We start from the raw sequence: 18,244 nt of genomic DNA, 5'->3' as shown, positions 1-18,244 counted from the left end.
TCCGAGGCCTTCGTTTATACATGTATGGACAACATACAGAACATAAATACATTTTTTTCTTTCCTCGATCAATTAAGAGCATACAAACTTATGTATGTACGTTACATATGATTCTTTAAAAATCATCTGCGTTTAGGCTTGTTTACACTCACAATGCTCCTGACGCAAATCTAGATTTAGTTCAATGAAGTATACCAACAATAGAAAGTATTTAACCTGAACTCCCGACTGTAACCTTTGTATCAATATTGTAATACATCCTAATTCAGTGGTCAAAATATTAAGTATTCTTTAAAAAACATATTCTGTGGGCGACAATAATAAGTTGGTGACAGTTGTTGAAGGTTTATCTTGAATTTAACTGTGTTCTAAAAATCTGACATTACACAATCAAGAATTATTCTAAACAAAAATAAAACAAATCTTTAATGTAAATATATTTTTATTTTATTTATATAATCTTCACTTCATTAGTTACAAAAGCAAGCACTCTAAACAATCTTCAGTACTTTACTAAAACCATTATACTTGGAATAGGGAAATGATTTATAAAGATAACTGTTTTATTACATTTTAATTTCAGGTGTAAACATTTCTGTTTAAAACAAAACAGTCACAGTAAAGATGTTTCGCTTAACAATTGCTTTAGCTGAACCTGTACCAAGAATGATATCACACCTTTAAAAATATATTCAAACCTAGTGCAATATTTAAAAATAAATAGTACTTAGAAGAGGTCAAATACAGTGTGGGATTGTCACTTGTTAGAATATGCAATGTGTGCATTTTTTTTGTTATTTACAAATTCCTATACTTAGTGCAGCTAACACCACCAACCTAGTGATAGTTTAATCATCTTTAAAAAAAGAATCCCTTAACAATAGATTATAGATAGATAGATAGATAGATAGATAGATAGATAGATAGGACTTTATTAATTATACACAGTGACATAAATCACATTTTTAGTGCATCAGACAATGTGACAATCCCATTTTAGTATGTACTATTTATTTTACTGTCTAATGATTGTAAAATTTGTACCCTAATTAGAGCTGTATGGTGAATTTGGAATATTAAAAAAATGAAAAAAGTGCAAAGAACTCATTACTACTTGATTATCTCTACAAAGTGCTAGTGCAAAAGAAAGTGGAAACTAAACAGTTAATTACTCTGTAAAAACTAAACAGTGTTTCAAATGATGCTCAGAACCATATTATAGGTCAAAGTGAGAAAACATTTTTTTTAAGACAAACAGGTTGCAGTTTGGACGGAACACGTTTTCCTTGGTGAAGATAAGAAGGTGAGACGGTAATAAAAGAGTCGAGACAGGAACAGACAGATGATAACCTCAGAAAATGTTTTCATTGCTCTTTTTCTCCCAGTCACATTGACACCGACATGAAGTACAAAAATCATGAAGCCAGACCTGACAACACAGCAGAGCCATGTGTGGTGATTGGACATTCTTGTGGCAAAAACACAACCAAGAAGAGACAAGTTTTCTTGGACGACAGGAGGCAGGCAAACAGGAGGTGCAGGTGACTGAAAAACTACACTAATGTGAACTCTCCAGAGCTCAGGTGACAGCAGGGTGACAGGTTTTCAAGGCTGATTCACTGATGACAGTGACGTAATTATTCTGGACAAAAACACCAGTGACTCAGACACTTGTTCATGGCAATAATCGAGTCACAGGGTAAAGCTCTTCACCATGTGGAAAGTAGGATGTACTTCAGCTAACAGTTCTGACGAAGACAATTATGAAATCCACATTTGAGTTGAAAAATAGGGGGCTGCTTTAAAAGGTAGGTTTTATTATTTAAAAGTTTTTGTCTGTCATTTCACCTGATGACTGAGATTTATAACACTGTCTGTGCATTGATGTGCTTGTATCAGTGTGTGCGCTTTCTATCATACAGCGACATTAGGTGTACAGGTGTGTGTGTGTGAGAGTGCTCATTACCATCTACAGTTGCCTCTGACTATTTGCTTTGTCCATAATTCTCCACTTCCTTACCAAGAAAACGTTTCCACCCTCATCCTCGCCACAAACTACTGCAGCGCCTTCATCCTGTTGAGGGCGGAGCCTGCCTTGAACCACTCAATCTGTGTCTCGTTGAAGGTGTGGTTGAGTGAGATGGACTGCTGGCTGCCATCTGCGTGCTTGATCACAGCTGTCAGTGGCTGAGAAGAGACACCAGAGGCAAAAATATAAATTGTGTCAGTCATTATGTAGATTGGTGGGAGAGGTCTGGTTGTCTTCTCAAACAATATTTCAGTTATTCAGTAGACGTCTCACCTTGCCAGGGGTGAAGGATTTCAGGCCTGCGATTGAAATCTTGTCATTGGGAAGAATTTTCTCATAGTCTTCAGAATTGGCAAAAGTCAGAGGAAGGAGACCTTGTTTCTTTAGGTTTGTTTCTGAGAGGAGAAAAACAAGGTATGAAGGTTTTAAGCTGTATTCATTAAGAAAAAACACAGACTGTTCAAATTCAAAGAGATTGTCCATTTATGTCTTATGTTCAAAGTTTCTCTATGTTCTGGTTTATTAAGGGGTCACCGTGATACCAAATGATCATTCATCTATCTATACGGTTGGAGACAAACTTAACACTTAATAATCAAAATATTTGTCCATCATCTAAATCAGGCCTATAACAAATTTTCACATGAAGTATTTTTGTCCATAAACTCACCATGGATCCTGGCAAAGCTCTTCACAATGATGGCTCGTCCTCCCAGGTGTCGAGGCTCTAATGCAGCATGTTCTCGGCTGGATCCTTCTCCATAGTTCTCATCTCCAATCACCACCCAGTTTATTCCACTGGCCTGGATTATTCATCTTAAGTTTAGAAGACTGACTCATAACAACAATTTAAACACACTATTTTCCATAATATCTTACTTTGTAATGCCGGGCCACATCTGGCACACCGCCGTACTCTCCCGTCAGCTGATTCCTCACTTTGTTGACAGCATCGTTCTCCATGTTGACAGCACCGATCAGCAGATTGTTTGAGATGTTGTCTAAATGACCACGGAACTTCAGCCAGGGGCCAGCAGCACTAATGTGGTCAGTGGTGCACTTTCCCTTCACCTACAGCAGCGGAGAAACAGAGAGAGGGAAGATCAGGATGAGAAGACATGACAGGAAGACAGAGGAAGACAAAATCAGAGACGGCTGCATGACTCATTTTCTCATTTCAAATATTTACATAACCTATTAAAAAGAACGTCAACTCTAGTGGATCCTCCAGTTTCTAGAAAATAAACATAATTAGCAAATCAGGTCGTCAGTGCTGTGACATTTGCTGCTCACTTTGATAAGGATCAGCATGTCTTCCAGATCTTTTCCATTCCACTTGTCAAAGGGTTCCAAGAGCTGCAGACGGTTGCTCGCAGGGTTCACATCCACCTGTTTGGTAAACGTGAGACAAATGTGAGAAACTCCTTTTTTCAAAAAATGTCTTTTTTTTATTGATGCATCTGTGTTCTCCTTCACTTCCTGTATCTGATTTCTTAAACATATTAAGTCACTATTCCTTTACTATATAAAGATTGACCTTGACAGAGCTGCTCTCTGCTGGAGGATGCTGGTAGGTGTCCTGGCCTGGGTCGAAGTCTCTGGAAGGAAGTTCATCGCCAGTGGGAGGGTCCAGTTTGAACTTCTCACCATTAGGAGCAGTCAGGTAGTCAGTCTCAGGGTTGAAGTTCAGCGTCCCAGCCAGGGCCAAGGCAGTGACAATCTACGTGTTTGGAAATATGAAGGAAACAGTTTTATCTGCAAAGCATCTCAGGATCTACTTTGTTCCACTGACTGGGAGTTATCAGAATTATTCATACTGAAGACCTTTTTTCATCTTGTTTACTAAGCCAACCCTCTTACCTCAGGCGAGGTGACAAATGCATGAGTAGCAGGGTTGGCGTCATTCCTAGCAGTGAAGTTTCTATTAAAGGAGGTGACGATCGTGTTCTTCTCTCCCTTTTTCACATCCTTTCTGGAAAATACAGAATAGAATAGAATATGAACAGAACAGAATAGTCTTGATTGTCATTATACTGGGGAGTACAATGAAATTCAGGGCCAATGAAAAACAGAATACCTGTCCCACTGTCCAATACATGGTCCACAAGCATTGGCCAGAACAACTCCACCGACATCACTCAGGATTTTGGCCTGAAGATGAAACAATATGAATCAGATTCATTCATTTATTCTTAATGATCACCAACTCCGTTACATTGGTTAGAAACAGCGTCCCGACTCACATAGCCATCTCTTTCAATCGTGGCTCGAATCTGCTCTGATCCCGGGGTCACTGTGAACTGAGCCTTGCACTTTAGACCTTTGTCCAGAGCCTGTTTGGCCAGGGAGGCTGCTCTGCCCATGTCTTCGTAGCTGGAGTTTGTGCAGCTGCCAATCAGACCTAAACAGAAAATCTGTCTATTACAAATTCATATACAGTTACAGCGGCTGCACTGAGGTTTAATGTCTAATCCCATCGATGCAGGTCACAAGTAAGAGAATGAAACAAGAAGCGGAAGACAAAAAAAAAACAAGTCTGTAATTACAGACATATTTTTGCTTCATTGTTTTTGTCAGACTTAATTTATGTTCAGTACAAAAGACCATCAGCCACATGACAATGCTGTAATGTGATCCAATCATATTGTACCTAGTCAATGAGATAATTATTACTCGGACAAAACAAGAAATATCACATTTCCGTGGACTAAGCATTTAAAAATGTTAAGAGGTAAGATAATACAGCTGCAGCACACGCACTGACCAACTTTAACCTCCAGGGGCCAGCCGTTCTTCTGGGCCACAGAGCCGAGTTCAGACACAGGGTGGGCCAGGTCCGGGGTGAAAGGGCCGTTGATGTGGGGCTTCAGCTGTGACAGAAGAGAGGACAATTATAAGTCTTGGTGTGTGACAAATATGGATTTCTAATCATTAAAAAGAAATCACAGAGATACTTTACATCTGTACCTTTAATATTTTACATTGTCATTTTTGCTTTCACAGTCATTGGAAAGTTTGAAATAGACAACACATTTAAATTATTTTAACTCTTCATTATATGAGCCAACATCTCCATTGACTTTCTGATGCCGTACCCACTGCACCAGTGCACTGTAGTTAATATGTAGTACACACTAACATCAGCACTGCAGTGCTGATCATGCTGAGAAAAAAATAATCAGGAAAACCAAACGTCTTGACCTCACCTCACTCAGGTTAATCTCAATGACCTGGTCATAGTCACAGTCCTGGTCTGGGACCAGGTCATCTTTGAACTGATCAGCCGCAGAAGCAATATCTAAAAAGGAAGACAAAAAAGAGAAGAAGAGAAGAGAGTAAGAGGTAAGTGACAATAAAGACAAAGACGAGAAGAGAGTAAGAGGTAAGTGACAATGATCTGAACAGTTCTACACTGTGTCATGCACCCTGTTCAAACTCCAAGGGAAATGGAATCTTTTTGTGTATCCATAATTTATTACTGGAATCAAATGTCTAGACGGTCGAGGTTTTTAAATTGTAGCTAAAATAAATTCGATTTCAGATTTTCACGCTGTTTGATGTGCATTTCATGGTCATGATCATGTTTCAACAGAATACATTCAACCATCAAACCTTCAAATCCACAGCAGCTCTTGCAGTTTTTAAGATAAAGCCAGAAACTGCTGAGTCACCATTAAAGAAACCAATTCATACATGTTGAAGTGTTTGTTACCAAAATTTAAATGGATTTCAAATTTTGAAGAGGGAACACAATCAACTCAAACTTAAAGACAAAGGGTTTGTCTATGGACTGAACATCACCTAGGTGACTGACCTCCGCGGCCTGTCTTCTCCAAGTAGGTCTTCATACGGTGGTTGTACGGGAAAACTGATGTGGTGGCTCCAATCTCAGCACCCATGTTACAGATGGTGGCCATTCCTGTAAATCAGAGTGCCATCTTAACATGTACCACGGTACAACTGAAGGCAATACATGATTTATGAATTTAATAAGACACTGAATAATTGTTCTTCAGTTTGTTTTGTATATATTTTAACACAAAGATTGAATCTTATTATGTAGATCTCGTCCTTACCAGTGCAGGAGATGGAGTCGACTCCAGGACCGTGATACTCCACAATGGCTCCAGTGCCACCTTTCACAGTCAGAATGCCAGCAACCTTCAGAATGACATCCTTTGGAGATGTCCACCCAGAGAGGCTGCCTGTCAGTTTCACTCCAATCACCTGGTGAAAGAAAGCACACAGACATTAAATACAGAAAAAACAGTTGCAGGGATATAAAATGAAAGGTATGGGCATGCAATTTTGATTTTTTTTTATTTATAAAAACTAAGCCAAAAATTTACATTAGGACATTTGAGCTCCCAAGGGATTCCAGCCATGACGTCCACAGCATCAGCTCCACCAACTCCTATACAGATGCCACCCAGACCACCACCGTTAGGAGTGTGGGAGTCAGTGCCGATCAGCATCACTCCAGGATAGGCGTAGTTCTCCAGAATAATCTGGAAGGAAATGTCACACTTGACTTGAAATGTGCAGCATTTTGTGAATGTTGTCAGCTGTTGTGCAAGCGCTTTATAAAATAACTAGTGCAAGTTTCCCTGGACATTTTTTTGTAAACTACAGCACTCTGAGCCAGTGTGGAGTAGGAAAGCCGTAAGTCAGTGCACTCTACCTGATGGATGATCCCCGAGCCTGGTTTCCAGAAGCCGACTCCATATTTGGCTGCAGCTGTTGCGAGAAAATTATAAACCTCATGGTTCACCTCCTGAGTTAAAAGTAATTAGGGAAGTGTCACAGACTTGGTCACAGTAATACGTCATGTAATTGTATGAAAAAATAAACTCTGGTCGGAAGTTTTTCCTAAATCCATTTGTTCAATCTGACATTAACCAGGTGGTAAGCAAGACAGTTTAATATTTCAACTGGGAATCAATTAATTACTCTTGTGCAGCAAAATATTATAATACACAATAGTAAACTTTTTTCAACAAATGGTTGAATTGGCTGTGCCACTGTCACTGCGCCACATACAGCTAGTCATCATGAATGAAGGCTGCTGAAAATTTAAAAAATTATAATTTTTCAATATATATACACGGGCTGCCTACCAGGACATTTCAGGTCGAGTCTGATCAGACAGACTGAAAAGACAGTGACTCTGTCTGAATGTTTATATATATACACACATTACGTAACGGTCCTTACCACAGCCCTCTGCAGGTCCTCTCAACACACATTACGTAACAGTCCTTACCACAGCCCTCTGCAGGTCCTCAGCTCCTCCTATCTGTGCCTCGATCAGGTGATCACAGTGGATGGTGGAGGGAACGGCCACCTTCGGCAGACCGCTGCTGATAAACTGAAGCATCGCCATTTGGGCGGTGGCGTCCTGCATAGCCACTCGATCTGGTCGCAGGCGGAGATAGGTGCGGCCTCGGTCAATGTCCTGACCTGCAGGATCATCCAGGTGACCGTACACTATCTTCTCTGACAGAGTAAGAGGCCTGTTGAGTCTGTCAGAGGGGTGTGATGATTTAATCAATATCAGTTTGGTTTTAACAGAGTGAATGTGTCTTTTTTATTAGAGATAGATAGTAAAGCCACAGACTGAAAAAATGCACAAATCAAAATAGAATAGAAAGAACAATATTATAGAGTGTATATAATTCTACTTCTTCTACTCTTCTCCAAGTATGAGTGACAGTTGGATTATCTACAGCTGGTGACCTTGAAACTAAATGTACAGTGGCAGTAGCCGTGTTGATCAGTTTGCTTCTAAATTAAATCCTAACTGACAAAAAATAATTTTCTTTCTGTTTGTTCTGGACTGTGAAAATGTGTATGTTTGATATATCAAAGGTGCTGACCTTTTGCGTACAATACTGATGTTCTCATGCATCTTCTCGTAATTTAGACTGGAGCCCGGTTCAAAGTGGCTCATGGCCACTTTGGCCTTGGCACCGAAGGCTGCCGACACATGGAATCCTCTTGAGCCACTTCCAAGGGCGAACTAGACCAGGGACATAAAAATGACATTTTTATTATAGAGCTGATGACCAGCACACATAGTGCTGACAAGATCATTTATAACCAGGATACAAAGAAGCTGTGGCTTTACATAACCAAGCCATTCTATGGATTAGTCAGACTAGTAACACTGATGATGGAGAAAAGGTCACTTTTAAAATTTATGTTGCACTATGAACTTACGGATAAGGATCTCATATGTGGCTACACGTACTGTTGGGCTATTATATACAAGCAGAACACATTTATGTGTGTGTGTGATTTGCTCAGGGTGTGATGACATTAGAGGTTTTAAATTTTGTTTGTGTTTTTCTGGAGCTTTGTTTCAAAGACAGAGGTATTTTAGAGTGATTTGAAAGGTTGTGGTTAATCATTACAATTACAATCACTTTCACTTCACTTTATGTGAGATAAGTCATCCCTTCTGATCTTACTGAAACTCTTAGTTGATTTGATCTACTTTAGTCACCAGTCCATTATAATAAATTGAATATAATAATCATTATATTGAAACATGTGTTCCTAAAAGCCTTTAACTCAATATCAGGAGATGTTGACAACTGTTTGAAACATGAAATTAGTAGATTAAACCTCTGAATAAGAAAGTGGCAAACTGAAGAAGGAAGAGAAATTCTTAGACTTGTACTCCAGTCGGTGCTGACAGTCCGTGAGAAGGACAAGTGGGTGAAAGTTTATGTAAGTCTCATATTGCAAAAACAAGCCTTGGTCTCTGGACTGACCGTCGACAGCCCGTCTCCTAGACTGTGAATAATGCATGAGCACTGGGGGAACACACGTGCTGTCTGAAAAATTAGGATCAAAACCATTACATCACCTGAACACAAGTACTGCCATTCTTTTAGTCACAGATTTCATGAAGCATGTACAAGTGTTTAATCATTGTCATTGTTTCAACGGGATTTGGCTTAATTTAGGTTTTAACATCCCATTTAACTCATAAACAAAGGCATTAACTCGGCATAGATTAATTGCACCCCCAGCAGGGAAGAAGGGGACCTGCAAGGCGTGTTTATAATAAATAATGATTTTTATAATTTAACTTTACAGTTGTGAAGAAGGTTACAGTTGTGTAACTAATAACTTAAAATTGAGTGTGGAAAAGTTGAGCGATCACAAAGTACATGGTATACGCATAAAACTGTTGAAAATAACAGAGAATAATCATAATGACGGGACAATCTCAGCTGTCAAGTGTGAGCTTTCATAAAGAAAACGTAAAATGTATAAACATATAGCAAAAAATAAATATAATATATATGTTCCAAATTTAGGACTGTTTACTTCCTGGCTGAAATATTTTATTTTCATTTTCTTTCCGATGTAACGGTTAAATATTGACGATTTAAAGTAAACACTACATCTTTGTCAAAATACACAGCGGTCTAGTGCGCACTCTGCTACACATTGACCCGCAGACGGTGGGACGTATGCGACTCGGCAAAAACATATGTGTTGACAAGTTTTCCATTCGCACCAAAAAAAAGCCATTTAAACCGGATATAGCCGTATCTTACCCGCAACCTAGAGACAATCAAACAGTAGGACGCCATTTTGATCACAGATAACTACGCCTGTCGCCTTAAAAATACGTCAGTGGTATTGAAGCGCCTGTTAATTTAGTTTTTACTACCTTTGTTCCTTTCATAGTCTGGTGTTTCTCTCCCCTTTTCATGTTTTTTTATTTCAGAACCTATTTTTTAGTTTTGTTTTGAGAAATACATTTTAAAGTAATATTTCTAACATTATATCAATACAAGTATACCTAGAAAATCAGTTCAAACCAAACAGGTTCAGCACAATAAAACGTCTATTATTTCCTACATATTTTCTGTATTTTCTCTTAATTCTGTGCATAAATTTAAATCTTTAACTTGCGTTTTTTTATACAGGGGTATCTGGAACTTGTGACTGATGCCACAGGATAGTCAGGAAAAATGTCAGCTATCAAAAATTAGGGGAATTACGAACTGCAATAAAGGTCGCTCGTCAAAATTTTATATATGTGCATCCTCAGACCAGTGACATATACATATACACTATTTTGGCCATGGTTTGTGTGTGTGCCCGGACGAGGAGGGTGGATGGGAACATCATTTCCCACAATACAAATCTAAACGTCCTTGTAGTGGAGTAGGTTGGACGGACGCTGCAGCCCTGTGTTGCGTGGTTCCTCCCACCTCTCAACCAATAGGGACTCTGTTGCTAGCACTGCCTATATTTTTAGCAAATTATTCGGCACCGTTAGAAACTACAAATATCCCACCGCCAAACAAACTAGAGCCTCGTAGGCAGGCTCAACCTGGAATCCATGGTTACAATGTGACGAAAGTAGTTCCTGCCGTCACGGGCGTGTGGGCGAGTCACCGTGTGTGTATAAATACGCCGGGTTGTCAAACACCAAAGTTTCTGTGGCTTAACAGAGCAAACTGTCACCGAGAGGTAAACTGGAAAACCATCCTACCACCAAGAGCCGGAGCCATAATCTAATACTGAAATTAACAACACACACCTGAGGGTCAGTATCTGAACCGATAACCCTTGTGAATTTCACGACTACGCAAGGATTTTATTGTACAAAAAAACGCAGCAGTGGAACGAAGCCAGAGCACCATTTAGAAAAGGTAAGATTTAAAGTGATGACAACGTCGTTTAGCCCATATCAGGTGATGCGTGCTGCCTTTTTTGTGTGTTGGTTTTCATCTTTTCAAACGCTTGTGTTTATTCACGGAAATGCAGCGACTGTACTTGTTTATGCCGATGGAGAAAAGGAGGAGGACTCTCTTCATCAGTGCTCTCACATAAACCGTCGATGGACTGCTCGTCGCCTAATTACCTCAGTAATTTAATTTAAGGCGACAATGTGTGAGGAGGAGATTCTCCTCCTCCTCCTCCATGTCCTTTCTGCTTCACTGGCCTTTAACTGATGAATGACACTGACTCCCAGGTCGACCCTGGTGTTTCTGCTAATCTGAGACCGTAATCAAACTTGCAGTCCTGGCTGGTAATTTTCCGTCTTCTCTCATTCTGTGTTTGTCAATCATTTGCCTTAACAGATGTTACGTATTTAATCGATCAAGAAACAATTAGACATTTGAGGACTCTATCAAAATTTCCACAAATGCTCCAGTATCAGTGCTGGTGCTGCTGTGACAGTTGATCCTGACCCGTGGATGCTTTACAGCACAGTCACATTCTCAGCTCCCACATAATGAGTCCATGTAAACAAAGGCAGCCCTGTAGATCCTGCTGCTGCTGTGCTGTCCATACAAATACACAAGCAGCTCACCATGCTGTGAAACGTATGTGCACAGCAAGGGAAGCCGATGTAAACACGTACAATAGAAATACAAAAAGAAATTGCAAATCTAGATTTTTTTGAAACACCAGCAACACATTTGAGTCAGCCAACCTGCGTATTTTTTCCTCTCATGTCAATGAATGACATTGGAGCCTCTGTTTTAGCAGCAGCCTCTTTAGTAAAAGGAAGAAGAATGCAGTAGAAGCTGTTGGTAGCTTAGCTTTGTGTGCCCCCACAGATGGTGTTGATGATGTGTCCCCGACTTGTCTTTGCAGTCGAATCTTTTTTATACTAAACATCCATTTCCAGCCCAGGTGCTAGGGAGGAATTTACACAACAGACGATGCAAAATAGGCTCCTATTTATAGCCCATAACCAACCCCCATCTCAACCTTCAATGTCACCTTTTTCACGCTAAAGGGGCAAATGTAAACCTCATCTGGGGCTGTCACTCCCACAGGCCTGCATGCAGCTGAGGCAGCTTTATGTAATAACATTAAAAATGTCTCTAATCACAGGCGTCTTTTTAATCCTAGCTGCTGATTCTCCATCTGCCAGGGAACTGAACTGGAGTGAATTGTTTGTGTGTGTGTAGTGTGTGTGTTATGGGGAGTGTGCTTTGCGCACTGCATGGTGGGACATGGTGTTCTGTGAAGTGGTTTAACTGTTCTGCCATTTTATACTTCTTCCGTAGGGATTTTTTTTTTGTGCTTTTTTACCCTTTAAACGTCTCGTTATTTTTATCTTCATCATGCGTGGTGATAAAATCCTGTGTGCTAGGCTTTACAATTCTGAAACGACAGCCACACACACACACACACATCATCCGTTACATCACTCGATCTTTCCTGCTGTTGTTTAGACCAACCATCCACTCACTTCAGCTTTTTGATTTCCTTGTTTTAAAGCCTATAAAATCACATCAGTTTGGTTATTTATTGAATCTTTAGTCCCTTCTATACAACAGTTGTGGGTTATCACCTCCTAACTGACAGAGAACGTTGAAAGGTTCCTAAAATCTCTGCAAAGCTATTCACACATTTACACACAGCTCCTGTTATGTTCAATGAGATGCATAGTAGTGTAGCATATATACTGTATATACGTGTGTTTATATTATCATCATAACATTATGGCCGCATAGGCATTGCTGGTACAGATTATTTTTACCTTCAGTTTCATAATATTTTTAATGCATTTGTGACATCCTAGTTTGAACAAAGGTTTGTTTTCCTGATTGTTCAAGGTGAAATGACTGCTTTCTTATTGTTTCTTCTTCACAGCTGTAACAAAAAAAAAAAACCTCTGCCAAGTCGTCTTGCTCAGAAGGAGCCTCTACCATGGTGACACTAAAAGAATCGTACACTCTTCAATAATCCAGAGGAGAACGCTTACCGTTGCATTGACTCACTTTCACCACTACCATTTCAACATCGGACGGCACTGACCTGGAGCAGACATGCATCTAGAAGTGAAGGTTGCCCTCAACTTCATTGTGTCGTACCTGTACAACAAGCTGCCGCGGCGTCGAGCAGACCTTTTTGGCGAGGAGCTAGAGAGAATACTGGTGTCCCGTTTTGAGGGTCACTGGTACCCTGAAGCTCCACTGCGTGGTTCTGCTTTCCGCTGCATTCATTTGGGAGCACCCAGGGACCCTGTGGTAGAGTTGGCAGCCAAGAGGAGTGGACTGGACACGGAGGAAGTGCGTGCAAATGTCCCCGCAGAGCTCAGTGTGTGGATTGACCCTTACGAGGTGTCTTACCAGATTGGCGAGAAGGGGGCAGTGAAGGTGCTCTACCTCGAGGACCCTCCAGGCCTTGGCTGTGACGGCGACAGAGCTGAAGGAGTGATCAGAGAGGGCAAAGGAGATGCAGAGGCAGAGGAGGCCAAAAATGTGGGCTTCAACCCAGATGCTCAGGTGTTTGTGCCAATTGGAAATCAAGCTTCTCCAGTTCTAATGCCGTCACACTCCAGTTCTCCTACACCTCTTTCTGCCCAGTCCTGCCCTGGGCTCTTCAGCTACCCAAGCTCCAGCACTCCCACCGACCCTGCTGCCCACCCCTCCAACGCCCCCACGCCTTCCCCTCCCAACGGTGGGCTGCCTTACCTCGCCACTCAGCAGCCCCCTACTGCGCTTCCTACCGCTCGCCCTCAACCCATCACCTTTACCACCGCCACCTTTGCCGCCACTAAGTTTGGTTCAACCAAGATGAAAAAGTGCAGCAGCGCAGGATCACCAGCCACCTCTGGAGTCATCATACCACCCACCCAGAGGATGATCTCCCGCTCCCCTACCACCATCCCGACCCCAGAGCTGCTCAAGCACAAGCCCCTGTCTCTGTCCTTGCACTCCCTCGGTGGTCCGATCCCCAGCCAACTCTCTCCCAACGCCAAAGAATTTGTCTACCCAGGATCCCCAGGCCCTCTTTACTTTGAAGCTGACACCCAGCCCATGCAACCTCTTGCCAGCCCTTTCCAGCCCCCCCACTCTATCAACACCCATGCAGCCTTTGACCCCTTCTCCAGCCCTCCACCCTCCCAGAGTGTGGGCATCATCAGCAGCAATGGCGGGATCTCCTACATGGAGAAGCCGCCGTTTGTGGAGGGTTTAGGAAGTTACAACCTGCAATATCCCAGCCAGTCCTTCCAGCCCGTTGTGCTGGCCAACTAAGCCTTCATTTCTAATGAGAAGAGTTGTTGTAGGAGTAGGGTGTGAGCACAGTGATGCTCCCGATGTTTTCAGTTTTTCTATGAAATTGTTCTAATACTAACAAAATGTAAGAATTTGTTTTACTACAGAGATAAAAAATGACAAACATATTCACTAAATATGACATGTGTTTTGTTTTGGTTCTTCACGTTCACTGACCGCACCCTGCCCCTTTGTCCTTTGCCGTTCCTCGTCACGTTCTGTGTGTTGGCTTTGATACAGTGGGTGCGGTTGAGTTCCTTTCTACCCTGACTTATTGCCAATCTCTTATGTTTATTGTTTTGCATTGAATGTTAATATGAGAGACTTTTTTTTTTTTTTTGTTTTTTGTTTTTTTTGTTTCTCGTCTGGGAATTTAATGGACCCTGCTTTAGCTTAGCGCAATTTTTGCACTGCACTGTCATGCTGTGGAAAAGAACCTCGCCAAGTCCTGCAGGGAACGACGGCTGTGGAAAGCTCAGCACTTTGCTCTGCAATCTGCTCTGCCCTAGTTGCCACGAATACAGCGAGAGGAGAGCTCTGCTGTCTCTGCGTGTGCACTTCTGTTTTGTTGTGGCTCAGCGTGATCAGGAGAGCCACTCATTATACCGTGGGCCCATTACCCTTGAAACGATTGCGTGCACAGGTGCAATTTGAGACGTCGGCCAGAGTGTATCGGGAGCAGTTGATCGCTTGCAGTAGCATATGCATGTACATGACAAGGGTTTAGATGAAGTTGGAGCGGAGGAGGAGGAGGCAGCATCGGGGAGGATGGTGGGAGAATGCAATGTACCTGTCACAGGGAATACTGATGAATGTGAAAGATAAATAGAATTCTGTTTTTGTATTTCTAAGGCACAGGCTCTGCGCTGATACCTCATTTCTATACACAGTGACGGTCACACGTGAGAATCTATAGGGACACGTGTGCAGAAGCCATTAGAATGTTCTCATACACACGGCTCCAGTCAGCAGTGGGTGAAGGTGAACAGGCGTAGAAGGTGACGAGGGGGAGGGGAAACGGCAGCAGCTAAAGCAGTGGAGGGATTGTGATAAATGGCTTAGCATGACTTTGACTGTGAAGGAGAGGTTTTCCTCTGCATGAGAGGAGAGGGGAAGACTGAAGGAAATGAGAGAGAGAGAGAGAGAGAAAAGCAGCTCTTCTTTTGTGTTTCATCCGTAATGTCCAGAGTCTATTGGCTCAGAGAGCGACACTTAGAACTCAGAGCACGTTTATGGTGAGCTTAAATGTTATTGAAGCCAAAGGCTCACATTATTTTCTCGCTGCTCTTGAAATTCTTCAGTGATCTCTGGCTGCTCGTCAGGCTGCTACAGAGGCAGAACCACAACATACGACGGACGTTGTTCCGTTTTTTTTTTTCTTCTTCCATTTCTGTTGTTCGGCTGCAGCGTCAACACAGAGATGAATGTTCTTTATTGACGTGTGGCTTCTGTCGCTCTGTCGGGTAACACGTCAGATCACTGAAGGCCCGTTGTCTTGTGTCCAGTCGTGTCGGTGTCACTGTGGGCTGGTCTTTTTATGGAAAGGTTAAATGTCTGTTGTAGCTGTCCAGCACTTTATCACTGGGCCTCCCTGAGCTTGGTTAGAGTTTTAGTCGTCATTAAAACGCTTTAGAGATTCACACACAAGCTAAGCCGTCGGTCGTGTGATTTAACCTGAATGTTTTCTAGACTCTTATCCATTGATGTTTTTGTACAACCCCCCAGCTCTGTACCCCCCCCCCCAGACCCCCAGACTCCCAGCTCCCTCCACCTGTGCTCACAGCGGTCGTTGCCGTGTCACAGCGTGTCATGCATGCATTTTTTGTTATTGTTCTCAAAGGGGAAAAACACTGGGAGGTACTAGTCTACAAAAATGTACAGTAACTGTAAGGGGAAAGTGCATTTGTAATATTTTTGTGTAATTTATTTCCAGAATTTCTATATTTTTTTGTTTTTGCAAAAAATGATCACTTGCATTTGTATTGTATAGAGAAGACGCGACTGCAGTCCCGGAATATGTACATGAAGATTCTTATGTTGAGATTCTTTGTTTAGTTTCATACATGCTGAGGTTATTTTTTCAGAAAAATAACATGAATATATATGCAAACAGAGACAAAAATAAAGATGTACAGAATAAAGTATTGAATGTTCATTGTATCTTGTTAGTATTTGTCTAAGAAGACGGGTAACAGTATCATTTTCTTTCTTTGTTTTTTTCTTCTTTTTTTTTTTTAAATGTAAGTTGGATTTAGAAGTTGAGGCCAGAATGTTTACAGCGGGATTGTGTAGGAAAAGCTGGCTGTCACCTTTTCCATGCTCCAGGGGGCAGTATCCCTATAGACAGTATATTCAAAACCAAAAATATTTACTTTTTTACATTAATTTAAGTGCAAAAATGTTTGTGAATTGATGTCTTTTCATAGAACCCCAATTTCCCTGGTTTTATTTCCATAGGTCTCTAACAGTTTGGTTTTTATTTATAATATATTCCAGGCTAATTTGTTTCCCTCTTCTCTCTCTACTCGGTCCGTCGGTCCTGATATTATAGCCATATCTTTACTTACACAGGCTCCTCCTTCTAGTGCAATGTAAAGCTCTAAGACCCTGAAAGATATAAGGGGTTTCTACCTCTCTGCACCCTGGAAAAATGCAAACACGTACATTTATCTTCAGTAGGAAGATGGTGGTTATAGTGTGTCAGGAAAATGGAAATGAATGTGATTCTGATCTGATGTGAGGCAACCCTGCTTTAGAAGGCCTGCAACAGAACGGAGAAAAAATCAAAAACAAAGAACGATTACAGTCATATCTTAAAACACTGGAGGCTGCTCTGTGTGTAAGACGATAAATCCAACTGTAATATGAGGAATATTAAAGAATATTAAAACGGACAAGGAATCTTCTGTAAATCAGGTTCGTCTATGGTCGGGGTTGCTCATCAACGAAGTGGGAAAAAATACGATTTTCTTTTTTTGTATTCCGACGTCCTTGGCTTATTATACTGACGTGTGTGTTTTGTTTTCTGCACTTTGGAGATTTTCATTGTCAGAAGAGAAGTTTATTTTCTATGTTAGATTTAACTTGAGAAAACATAGCTATAATTAAAAGTTCCGATGATGTATTAATATATTGCTTTCTTTCCTGCCTGTATTTTGTTATTATTTCTTTTCCTATTTTGTACAAGATCAGTACACGCTGTAGATGTAAAATGACTCTTTCACTACTGAAATGCAATGACCTGTTTTCTGTGCTGCCCCTCAGGAATGGGGAGTTACTCTTGCAGTTTCTTATTGTATCAGATTCTTTTTTTAAGTTTGTAATAAAAACCACATCAGAAAAAATAAGCATGGAAAATAAGCTAATTGTGTCGTCCTCATTCTTTTTTTTCTGGGTTAAACGTGATGAGAATAAAGCGGGAAAGTGCAGATGTGGACAGGCGGTGATGTCATGACAAAGTTATTGTGATTTTTACACATTCTTATCGACTAGAATCAGGGAAGTGAAGATATTTTGGGGTGATTTTCTTTTTTTTTCGTTTTAGTGAGTCTTTGGGTGGAGACTTGGCCGCAGGACATCTTTAATATTGACTGGGTTGTTCACACAAAACAGTAACTAGTGACTGGGGATAAAGCACTATTATTTGTCCCTGCTATGGCTCAGATTTTCTTTTTCCTTTGTTTCTTCCCATCTGCAAAATAAATGTAAGCTGTTGGTGACTTGCGTTGATTCCAGTGCCTTTTGAAGCAATGTAAGCTGTTGGTGATTTGCGTTGATTCCAGTGCCTTTTGAAGCACTGTCCAAATATTCGGAATGATCTTCCCTTAAGAGGGTATTTATTTTGTCTTCAGCTGGAAAACCGCCTCCGACGTCGACGCCTGAGCTCCTGCAGAAAGCCTCAGCCTGAGATGCCAGAGCTGGGCGTTCTCTGCTCTCCTCGCTGTAAATAAATTCATGTGATGTTTGATCAATAATTCAAGGGAAAGACAGCATTCTGAGATGTTGAACTGAAGGGCCAGATTTTCTCATCACCTACCAACCCCTACAGCTGGAGCAGTCCTAGCAGATGTTTCTGTAGATTTCATCATCCCCCACTCACCCTGGATGTAAGCCGCTCTGTGCGGTTCGCTCTCGCATGTTATGTGCACGATCCAGGCTGAGCTGAGCT

The 18,244-nt window shown here is 41.3% G+C and overlaps 2 protein-coding genes across 3 annotated transcripts; one reads left to right on the top strand and one right to left on the bottom strand.

Moving 5' to 3' along the window:
* Positions 1-424: 424 nt before the first annotated feature.
* On the bottom strand, positions 425-9,694 carry LOC103393323 (aconitate hydratase, mitochondrial-like). The gene is made up of 18 exons (XM_008330241.3): positions 9,601-9,694; positions 7,906-8,048; positions 7,293-7,551; positions 6,711-6,803; positions 6,379-6,537; positions 6,106-6,256; positions 5,844-5,948; positions 5,236-5,327; positions 4,794-4,899; positions 4,273-4,430; positions 4,107-4,180; positions 3,890-4,001; positions 3,567-3,749; positions 3,323-3,418; positions 2,909-3,100; positions 2,700-2,832; positions 2,303-2,424; positions 425-2,187 (listed from the first exon to the last, which is right to left on the bottom strand). Exons 1-18 carry the CDS (start codon positions 9,634-9,636, stop codon positions 2,056-2,058), a joined length of 2,346 nt encoding a protein of 781 aa, XP_008328463.1. The 5' UTR covers positions 9,637-9,694; the 3' UTR covers positions 425-2,055.
* Positions 9,695-9,944: 250 nt separating this feature from the next.
* tob2 (transducer of ERBB2, 2) lies at positions 9,945-17,436 on the top strand. Of its 2 annotated transcripts, none has more exons than XM_025064322.1 (2): positions 9,945-10,601; positions 12,668-17,436. In XM_025064322.1, exon 2 carries the CDS (start codon positions 12,844-12,846, stop codon positions 14,053-14,055), a length of 1,212 nt encoding a protein of 403 aa, XP_024920090.1. In that variant the 5' UTR covers positions 9,945-10,601; positions 12,668-12,843; the 3' UTR covers positions 14,056-17,436. The 2 variants fall into 2 exon arrangements, with proteins under 2 accessions (XP_024920090.1, XP_008328464.1); XM_008330242.3 differs by having other exon boundaries at positions 9,945-10,707.
* The last annotated feature ends 808 nt before the right edge of the window (positions 17,437-18,244 follow it).

Source organism: Cynoglossus semilaevis, chromosome 17 (assembly GCF_000523025.1).
Source record: "Cynoglossus semilaevis isolate Cse_v1.0 chromosome 17, Cse_v1.0, whole genome shotgun sequence".
Taxonomy (NCBI): domain Eukaryota; kingdom Metazoa; phylum Chordata; class Actinopteri; order Pleuronectiformes; family Cynoglossidae; genus Cynoglossus; species Cynoglossus semilaevis.
The sequence above is the reverse complement of the archived record's forward strand: the minus strand, read 5'-3'. Positions and strand labels throughout refer to the sequence as shown.

Coding starts and splice junctions, on each gene's coding strand:
- LOC103393323 (XM_008330241.3), bottom strand. CDS start 9,636: ATGGCGTCCTACTGTTTGATTGTCTCTAGGTTGCGG. Junction 4,431..4,793: donor GCCCCTGGAGGTTAAAGTTG/GTCAGTGCGTGT, acceptor TTTTCTGTTTAG/GTCTGATTGGCAGCTGCACA. Junction 2,833..2,908: donor ATGTGGCCCGGCATTACAAA/GTAAGATATTAT, acceptor TGAATAATCCAG/GCCAGTGGAATAAACTGGGT.
- tob2 (XM_025064322.1), top strand. CDS start 12,844: ATGCATCTAGAAGTGAAGGTTGCCCTCAACTTCATTGTGTCGTACCTG.